At 42.4% G+C, this 10,333-nt stretch overlaps 1 protein-coding gene across 1 annotated transcript in view; it reads left to right on the forward strand.

The window, feature by feature from the left end:
• Window positions 1-8,608, forward strand: part of R3hcc1l (R3H domain and coiled-coil containing 1 like) — a 76,464-nt gene extending 67,856 nt beyond the window's left edge. Inside the window, exon 7 of the mRNA XM_032891998.1 lies at window positions 6,830-8,608. Coding sequence (XP_032747889.1) covers window positions 6,830-6,897 — 68 coding nt within the window. The 3' untranslated portion in view covers window positions 6,898-8,608. The remainder of the gene's footprint in view (window positions 1-6,829) is intronic.
• Window positions 8,609-10,333: the final 1,725 nt, after the last annotated feature.

Here is a 10,333-nt window from a genome sequence, read left to right on the forward strand (position 1 = left end):
TTCAGAAGTGAACCCAACTAATTTACCTGAACGATTATAATGAGGCAATTCTGTTTTCTAATGCATTGTTTATTCAAAGGTTTCTTATAGAGTAGGGAGAAAGGAAAGGACTGCTCTCGCCTTTATAGACGGCAGATAACAGAACTGGGTCAAAGAGTGTGCAGTGTTCTAATCCTTGTGTTGGTGATCTCCGAAGAAAATGACTCTTGGATCGTAGCTGCAGTTATCTCAGAGGGAGAGCCTGGGATGTGGCTCGGTTGTCAAGCATTTGCTTAGCATGTCCTGAGGCCTTGGATTCAGTTCCAGCACTGAACAAAAGCAAACAAAAAAGGATGAGCGGAGGGTAATGACAGGTATCTAGTGAAGAACTGACTCCTTTTGCTGTGTGTACGCCATGCCTTCCTCGTAGGTGGAATATCACCTGTATCTCTACAAATACTGCAGCTGTTGCTTTGCTCGGATAAGATTGTCTGTGTGTTCTCTCATTCTCAGCAGGCACATCAGCATGCTGCTTCTCTTGAAGTGTTTGTTTTAAATGTTTTGCTATCCAAAGGACATTTCTGTGGTGCAGTTTAAAATTTAGAGTGTTGACTGAGTGTCTTGTTTATTTTGAAACAGTTTACTTTGTAGTCCTGACTGGCTTAGAACTTAGTGTGTAGCCTAGGTTGCCTTTGAATTTATGTCAGGCCTACATCAGATTCTGGGATGCTGAGATTATAGATGTGAGCCACCGTGCTAACTTCTCTGTTGCTTTTTAAAATGAAGACTGTATCATTGTTTGCTTATCTGAGGTGATGCTCTCACAGTGAGTGCTACCTGTGCTGAACTTAAACTTGTAATCATTCCACCTCAGCTTCTCAGCTCCTCTGGTAACTGGAGCTCAAGAGACTTTTGGTTGCAATTAAGAGACCAACCAGGTAGGTTCTTTCTATATATTAATGCTTGGATTACAGAAGACCATTCTATCATTCTACATCGCAGCTCTTCTGTTCTTTGTGTCTGAGAAAATAAGGATGAGCGTCCTTTTGAATTAAGCATTCTCGTGGAGTTGTATGAAGTCTAGGTTCTCACTTAAATGTGTTTTCTTCCTCTTCTTAAAGCTTAGAGTCAGGGGTTGCGGATTTGGCTCAGTGGTAGTAGGGCAAGCGCTAGGCCCTGGGTTCGGTCCCCAGCTCCGAAAAAAAAGAATAGGAAAAAAAAAAAAAAAAAACCAAACTTAGAGTCCGCTGGTGACTGTATGTACTAAGCAAAGCTCAAAACATGGATAAATTACTTTTAGATACTTGTAAGCAATGGCTTTTCCTGCGCTCTCCCACTTCTCTCTCTCCCTTTCTCTCTGTGTGTTAGGATCAGATGCAGGGCCAGTGCAAGGCAGGCCCTCTGTCACTGAGCTGTCCCCTGCTGCTGCTGCTCTCCTATGATTTCTAGTATAAGAAGTGGACAAAAGGGTTGTGTTGATGAAGGCACTGGGAGGAGACTCCCAAGTAGAAATTCTGATGGTTTTGTCTTACCTCTGATGCAAGAGTCTGTCTTCAGTTTTGAAGTTAAGTAACAGTCATAGGCTACCACCTAGAAAAATGAGAAAGGGATTTGAATGTAGGCTTTTCTAATTAAAACTCTTTTTTTTCTACCCTTTTGGAAGGTTTGGGGGATAATTGCCATTTCCCTCCTCGGGGAAAATATTACTTTTATAAATAAAAGGTTTATATCCCCAAAGAACGCCCTATCATAGGCTTCTTTTTAGTTACAGATACCAAAGATTAGCTAGCAGCTTTAACTGACAGAAACATTTTCCTTTGTTTGATATGAGTCTGTATGATAGTTTGGACCTGTTTCTCCTTCCTTTCTTCCTCTGTAGGAATCCAGAACATCTGGATGTGACTCTTTACCATCAGCTCCGTACTGTAAAGACCAAGGGCAAATCAGTCACTAAGGGGGCAAAGAAGTCTGAGCTGTAATAGAACCACATGGCTTTGGGGTCTTACCACTCTTCTGTCCGCTTTCCAACTAGTAATGCTTGGAGAGGTTTTCTGAGTACAACATAATATAATGTTAAAAAAGTGCTTTACAAATTCAAGCTATGGTTCTATTTTCCGTGTCATAATATGACATGAGTATTGACAAGAGTCTATTACGTATTGCTGCTCTTCCTTTACACGTAACAGATGTACCTGATCAGTCACGCCATTCTCCCTTGGCAGGTACTTGCTAGCTGATCAGAATTAGCATGGACCAATCTATACGCTATTCTGTTATGGATCCTTTCATTAATATACAAAAACCTAACCTTTCTTCGTCCTCCATGAAGAATTCTATTGACTGCCAGAGTACTGAGGACAGAAAAAAGACACACAACATGTGCTCATTGTCTCTACATACGAATGATATTGATTACTTTGGGTTTTTTTTCATAAATGCTAGTATTTTACTCTGAACTTTCTCCACCCTGCCCCTAAAAGAGTTGAACATAACTGATCATTTGGTAGGTTCTTCAAGATTCTCTGATAGAATTCTCTATCCTACCTGCATTCTCCAGACCTTTTAGTGGAACAGCTTATACCTCAGTCTTTTAAGGGAGCGTCACTAAAGCTGAAAGAGATGAGGAAAAGGAAGTGCCAGGTGACTACAGCAGATCACACCATGTGCCCAGAGATAAAAGCCTTGGGACACTGCTCTGGAGCGTGAGCAGAGTGCACAGCAGATCCGAGCTGTGCTGAGAGTGGGAAGTGGAGGCACACATCATCGTCCTTGAGTGCTTTGGGTTTTATTTAATCAGGTGTTTTCATCCAGTGACTCATGCTCAGTGATGAAACCACAGAAGTAAAGGACTCAATGCAAAAATATCTGGGACATTTTCCTGTGTTCCCTATTCCAAATATTGGATTGCTGACTAAAATTAGAAATGTATGTCATTGCTTCTCAGAATAAGCTGCTCTCTCATCTTCAAAGTCTGCTATAATTTTATTTCATAATTTCACTTCATTCTTAGGAGTAGGTGATTAATTGGCTGGTTCTAAAAGGCCAGCATTTGGTTCATAGGTCTAAAGCAGAGGAGGTAAATAATTTAATCATTTAGTTTGATTAATTACATCACTACAAACTTCGAGGCATCTCCAGACAATACTTTCTCTTTGTAGTAAAACAGGGTTACCCATGGTGGCCAACTCTGGGAAATCTTCCACTGCTCTGCAGTGCTGTATTACTGACCATAATCAGATTTTCAGGGTATTTTCATGTTTTTTTCCTGCCCTATTATCTGAAGTTCACTTCATTTCTAACCATATAAGTATGTGAAAAAAATTTTTGAATATACTTATATAGTTAGAAAATTGTTGAGGTGTAATACTTATTTATTTTTGGTTGCTTCTAAATCAGAGACAAAAATGTCAACACTAGGACTAACTGACCACTTCAAGTGTTGCTAAAATAAACAGCACATGATTCCTTATGCTTAATACACTGCAGATCATTCTCCAGTTAAATGGGTCCTGATGAGGTCTGGATTACCATTTCCTAGAACACTGATGAGCGTATAAATACTTGATAAACTTTGTGGAAAACCTTGCTACAATTAAGAGTTTGCTTATACAACTCCCTCTCTTGATCTGCCACGTCTGTCAGGGAATAAAGGAAGGCAATTAAATCTGCCCAGGCTTGTTCTTCACAAAGCTTGCTGATTATTGCTCTGTAGGTGGCGACAAGTGGGCTTTGTGATCATTTTTTAAGAACCCAAGTAAATTTTGAAAGTCTTTAATTTGCAGCCCTTCTCTTTCCTTCCCTTTTCTTGTCAAATAAAGCATGACCCTGGAGAGTTCCTTCCCAGTCTTCAGCACCTCCCTTCCCTCAGTGGGAGCAGTAGCTGGAGCTCCCTGACTGAAGTCAGCTCCCTCAATAGGCATTTCTGTCTGTGCTGTCACTGGGGGTGGACGTCTTCAGGGCAGTTTATGGAAGTGTTTTAGGTTAGCCATTCCCTTCTCATGCTCTGTTCTCTTCTGCTCCCTTGTCCTACTGCCGCTCTCTTTCCTTTTTTTTTGTTTACTGGAGGCAACTTTTCCATGCAGCCAGCCATGTAATATCTTCTTTTGATAAAGGGACATGTTTCTTTCAGTTAATTTTTTCACATGCTTTTTCTTTTCTTTTGATATTTTCAGATGCCAGGATAGTGGGTAGCATGCTACTTAAAAATAAGAACTGGGTTTCAGCCTCAGTTCTTCCTGATAATTGAGCCTTAGCAAGTCACTCAAGTTCTCCAGTCTTCTGTTCCCTGTCTCAGAGGGGAGCACTGAAAAGACCCCTTTCCCCATAGTCTCTGTGTTTCATATGCTTCATAGTTCACGGTTTCTTTGTGCTTCTCAGTTGTTCTCATGTTTTACTAGCAGAATTTACACACACATGCATACACGCATACATACACGCTCGGGCAAGAGTTAGGGGATCTTTTGTTAGCGAGCATTTAGCACTGGACATACTTCAGAATTGTGACTTTACAAAGATGGCGCAGTGTCTGTATTATTTGTTTTATTATAACAAAAGCAAACACATTAACACTGATGTTCCTTAAGCAAAGTATGGATCAAGTCACATGTCGGGCTTAGGTTCACTGCCAACAATAAATTTTGGTCCAAACTTTAAAATAAAAACAAAAACTTTATTTTCAGAACTGTTTTGATTTTGGACTTGGGGAATTATAGGTCTGTCATATGTTTCTGTTGTTTATGGATAAGCTTTCTGATTTGTTTTCTATCTTAATGAAAATTTTGAGTTCTAGTAAATAATTTTCCTGATCCCCGTGGTTTTCCTTGGAATTCACAACCAGCTTTTTATTTATTTCATCCACAACTGCTTTGCATTTAAATCTTCCCTAACTTGTCTGTTTTTAAGACTCAGAACCATGCTACTCCCTGGGAAGCCCTGGCAAACTTTGGATAAGCCCATTATCCTTGGCACTGCTAATGGAGAACCCCAGCCAGCCCAAGCTTGCCTCTTCGCAGTGAATCCTGGGGCGCAGTATTAGTCCGCCTTCAGTTTGTAGTTTGTTGATCCTCATTTTTGCCTCATGTAACTTTGTTGCTATATTCAGATGATGCCACAAGATGGTGCCCAAATAGCAAGGAATTTCTCTCTCTCATTCCCAGCCAACTTCCCCTTAAAGTACAGTCTAGTGTAATTCAGAGATTTTGTAAGTGATTTTCATGATTTGAGACAGCAGGTGTTAATTCTAAACTCACCTTGATTTCTGCAATCCACCTGGTTTATGACTTGAAGACTCTTTTATAGACATTGTCGGTCTGAAACAAGAACTCTTAAAAAGAAACATTTATTTTTAATGAAAAATTAAGTCTCTATATTAAAAATAATTAAATGTAAATTACATGATTTGTGTATTTTTGTCTTAAAAATTAGTTACTCTTTTTCCTCCGTTTTATATGGTGGTTATTTTTTCTTTCTGGAGTAGACTCTAGAACAGTGGTTTTCAAGGGGTTGACCCTTTTTTGGGACAAAAAAACCCTTTCACAGGGGTCACCTAAGACCATTGGAGACAGATATTTGCATTGCATTTTATAACAGTAGCAAAATTACAGTTATGAAGTAACACAGAAATAATTTTATGGTTGGGGTCAGCACAGCATGAGGAACTGTATTAAAGGGTCCCAACATTAGGAAGGCTGAGAACCACTGCTCTAGAACATTTCTGGTTCCTGGAAGTGTTTTGCAAAATACTGGCACAGTATGACTCTGTAAGTTGTTTCTCATTAAACTAACGGTAGGGAAATAGACCCATGGGATACTGCTGCCATTCGAGTAGTGTGGAAGATTAAATATGTTGCTAGCTCGGTGGTTAAGATCACTGACTGCTCTTCCAAGGACCTGGGTTCAATTCCTAGTACCCATGTTATGCCTTAAACCATTTGTTACTCTAGTTCCACAGGATCCAACACTCTCTTCTTGCCTCCAAAGGCAGTAGGCATGCAGGTGGCACACATATAGGCAAAATACTTATAAACACAAAAAAATTATATATATTCGTAATCCCTATCGAGATGTAATGATGGGCAGTTGTTCGGAAGCACCAGACTTGCCTGGAAGGCAGACTTAAGTGCCCACTTGAGTTCTCTAGGTTCTGACTTAGCAATAGTTTTAATTATTTTCAGATCTTTACTTATATTCAGAAACAATACAGTGGGAGTCTGGGAAAATGGCTCCTTGTGCGAAGATGCTTGTTTCTAAGCCCAGTGGCCTGAGATCAAGCCCCAGGGCCCACCTAGTCGGAGAGAACTGACTCCTACAGACAAGAACCTGAAGCAGAAGCCATGGAAGCATGCTGCTTACTGACTTGCTTCTCGTGGCTTATTCAGAGGTGCCCCACCCACAGGGGTCAAGCCCTTCCATAGCAGTCACTGATCAAAAAAAGAAGCCTCACTGATCTGCCCACTGGGCAGTGTGATGAGGCGTTTTCTCAGCTGAGGTTCCCTCTCCCCAGATGACCTAAGCTTGTGTCAGATTCAACAGCACTGAGCACTCAGGCGACCTGGGCTGGAGCTTAGTGGTACAGTTTGTGTTTAATGTGTGGAGCCCTGAGTTTTATCCTAGGCATGACAGAAAAGAAAAGGGGGAAGGGTAGAGAGAGAAAGAAAAACAAAACAAAACCAAGAGTAGTATCAATCCTTTAAAGCACTTAAGAAAGCTAGAAAGATGTTATTTAACCTCTGGGATCAGGTGAAAGGCAATCAGGCAACCCCGTCATGTTTGTCTTGTAATTTGATTAGAGAAAGCTCACTGGCTGTGTGAAAGATGATATAATCTGATGAACATTGGTCTTCATTTACAGAAAGAAAACGACTGGAAGCCAAGCAACGGGAAGATATCTGGGAAGGCAGAGACCAATCTGTGGTTTGACATCACTTACTCAAAGGAATGAATCCATGGATTAGGATGTGTTTGATATTCTTGAGACAAGAGGATCTTTCCAGAGCTGTGCACATGCAGATGAGCATGTTAAAGAAAACGGGAACAAGACAGAAGACTGGAGGGCTTAGAGAGAACGAGCAGTCCAGTCCTCACTCCTGAATTCAGACCTGTCCACTGGAGTAGAGATGTTAACAGGCACTGTCATAGGAAGGAAAATGGAAGAAGTGGCTTTCTAAGAGTCCTGTGTGGAGCAGGCCATGTTAGTGTGGATCCCGCCTCCAGGAAGTCTGAAGCAAATGTAAAGCAAAACAGAGGATTCGAGCCTGCAGTGACAGGAGTTGGAGGTCCATGGCAGGGTGTTCCTCCGTACTTCAGAGTTGAGCACTGCAGAATTAGGACAGCAAGGGGAAGTGGAAGCAACTCCCAGACACGAGTGCCTGGTGCACCGGTCACGGACAGAGACTACACTGCTGGCTGCAGAACTCCAAAGCCACTGACCCTTCGGCACATCGTGGGCATTTGGACTCCTGAGTTTGTACTAAGCTTGGTGTCTGGCACTGCTCCAGCTACACGGCAGCCAGGGGTCTGCCACCTTCCTTCCTCATGAAGACCAGTCCTAGGAGCTGAGTGCCAGCACCAGTTTAATCAGTGATATGTTGTGAGAGGGAGAAATTAAAGGCTATTTTATAACATAAATCATTTTGGTGTTTATAAATCTTGATCCCCCACCCAAAACCAACAACAGAAGAAAACAGAAAAACCTGTAGATGAGTTCTCTAGTCTTCATGTCTCTGATGCTGTGCCTGCTTAAACAGGTGCTAACTTTGATCAGTCCAGCGCGTATAGTGCTTGCGGGCTTTCCTGCCCTAGAGTAGACCCCTCAGTGACCATCTTGGCAGTTCTGTGTGGCAGCCTCCCTGGCCTTCATCTGCTCATGTATCTTCCCTCCACCTCTTGCATTTTTCCATAGCTGTCAAGTCTGATGCCCTATAGGAAACATCTGGCACCTCTGCTCCTGGTACGATCTGAGCCTGTGCAGAGGGTTTGGCGAGCAGCACCAGACCATGCAGTACAGTGGTGAGCTGCTAGGATAACCAGTGAACTGTTTCCAGAAGGACATGGACAGGGTAGAGCCTCCAGCTCAGGCGCTCTCTGTCTACAGCTCCTCCTTGGATGGGTTTGGAAGGTAGTTCTGTGCTAAAGAAACGGAAGTGCTAGTCTTTAAGGTGCTGAGGTGGCAGAAACTCGTGTCACATTGTGTTTTCAACTAGGGCAGAAGCTTCTTTTTATACCCATGACAATGATGGATTATTGGCTTTGTCTAGAACATGGTAGAATGGGGCTCTTCAAGTATCCCTCAGATGACACCAGCCTTGGGTCTGAGTCCTGAGCTGTCCTTGTTGCTAGTCCCAGCTTGGAGCTTTGTCACAGTTCTTCAGCATTGTTTCTTCATCCCACGTTTGCTTTCCCAGTGGCCCTCCACAGTGCCATCAGTGGGCAAATGCATCGGTTTTGACCCTCTATTTCCACTTAAGTCTTTGGCTTCCATTTGTAGGGTCTGTGCTGTTTTTACTGTTTACTATGCTCAGTTTGAGCAGTGGATACATTGAAAGAAAAGACCAAGGACTCTAGTATTGGCTTTGATTAATTTTTATGTTGTTTATTATTAATATAGTATAAATATATTTATTTTATATTACATGTTACTTTATTACTTTTCTGTTATTATTAATTTTATGTATGTCTGAATTCCTGGTAACTGTAGAGGCCAGAAGTGTGTGTTAGATCTCCTGGGACTGGAATTACAGCTGGTTATGGGTCACCACATGGGCGTTGGGAATTGTACCTGGGTCCTCTGGAAGAAGCCATTGCTCCAGCCCCAGCATGGCTTTATACTGAGAGACACTTTGAAGGCACACATCTGCCATGTTTTCACACCCTACCCCAAGACCATGACCGTGACCACACATGTGTTAGACAGCATTCACCTCTGAGCTACATTCCCAGGCTGGACTTCTCAATGTCCGGAGTGACCTTGAGGATGAGAAAAGAAAAACAGCTCTTGTCACCTGCCTGTGAAAGGACTTCTTGTTAACTGCTTCATGCCCTTCTTCTAAAGGCACTGTTAATGTTTATTACCCAGTTTTTAAAAAAGTCTCATTTCTAAAACAAATTCTTTTTTATTCTGACAGTAGTGTTCTAGCAACCTAGCTATCTGGTAATCAGCTACTACTATTACTCTCAGGATAACTCTAGTCAGGCTCAGAGAACAATTTTTTTAAGTCAACATTTGAAAGTTATGAAGTGTCGCCGTTTTACTTCCAATTGGAAATGTGCTTTTTGCTTAAATTATTCCAGTAGCTGGGGATACTGTGTACTGGTCAGTGATACGAAGTCCCAGCCATGGCCCCAGCTTGTCCACATAGCATCAAATCCTTGGTTATATCTAAACCGAACTTTTATAAAAGGAGTTAATGGGAGAGCACCGTGTGGCTGCTACTGTCCCATAGAACAGACCTCTCTAAAATAAGGAGAGCAGGGTGGCTGCTGTGAGAGAAATGTTAGCTATGGGGGACGGCATGTCAGGTACTCCCGTCTACTAAGTGTCTTGTATATGGTAAACATCTAAATCTCAGGGTTATGTCAGATCTGTAGTAGAAAGTCACAGTTCCTGTGGACTCTAGTTTTCTCCTCACAGCGTGAGAGTCTTGGTAGCATTAGCCTAGCTTCTGAGGAGAGCTTCCTGGCCCTTCTCTGAAGCACACAGGGTGCCAAGGTGAAAGTCTTCTGAGGTTTTTGGTTCTGCCTGGAATTTGGCGGTTGGTATTCTGTTAACATTCCTCATCTCGTTATATAAGTCATGCCAGCCACCAACCTTCCCGTGTCTTTCCCTTTCAACTCAGAGGTCTAACAGCGCAGCCCTTGTATAGCTTTTTCCAGGAATTAGAACTGGCTGCACCTACCAGTCGTGTGATGTGGGCCAGAAAGCTGAGACCAGTGCTGGTGGCTGTCTGCCTGGCATGCTTTTTCTGGCCTCTTGGAAACTAGATCCAACAAGAAGGTGAGGGTAACCTCCCTGCCCAGGTCTATCATCACTCTCCACCCCACCCCACCCCACCCCACCCTAGCTAGCTGCACATTCTTTTGCAGACCATTAGCTTCATGTGTGAGTATGTCACTGTTCGCTGGATCCAACAGGAAATCAGTCCTTCCCTTGTTTACCTTCCTGTGCCAGATGAAGGGGATGACGGGACAGAGGAGACGGAAAAGGCACTTTTAGTTCACGGAAGGCACCCCAAAACATGTCTCTTGACTGTCAGAGTAGCTCTTGTAATGTGGGGCGGAGAATACTGTAAATCCGTTCTGTCTCCTACCATTTATTTTGATTTTGTAGCCTCTATTATAAAAGTTTACAGTCTTTGGG

Source organism: Rattus rattus, chromosome 2 (genome assembly GCF_011064425.1).
Source record: "Rattus rattus isolate New Zealand chromosome 2, Rrattus_CSIRO_v1, whole genome shotgun sequence".
Lineage (NCBI taxonomy): Eukaryota > Metazoa > Chordata > Mammalia > Rodentia > Muridae > Rattus > Rattus rattus.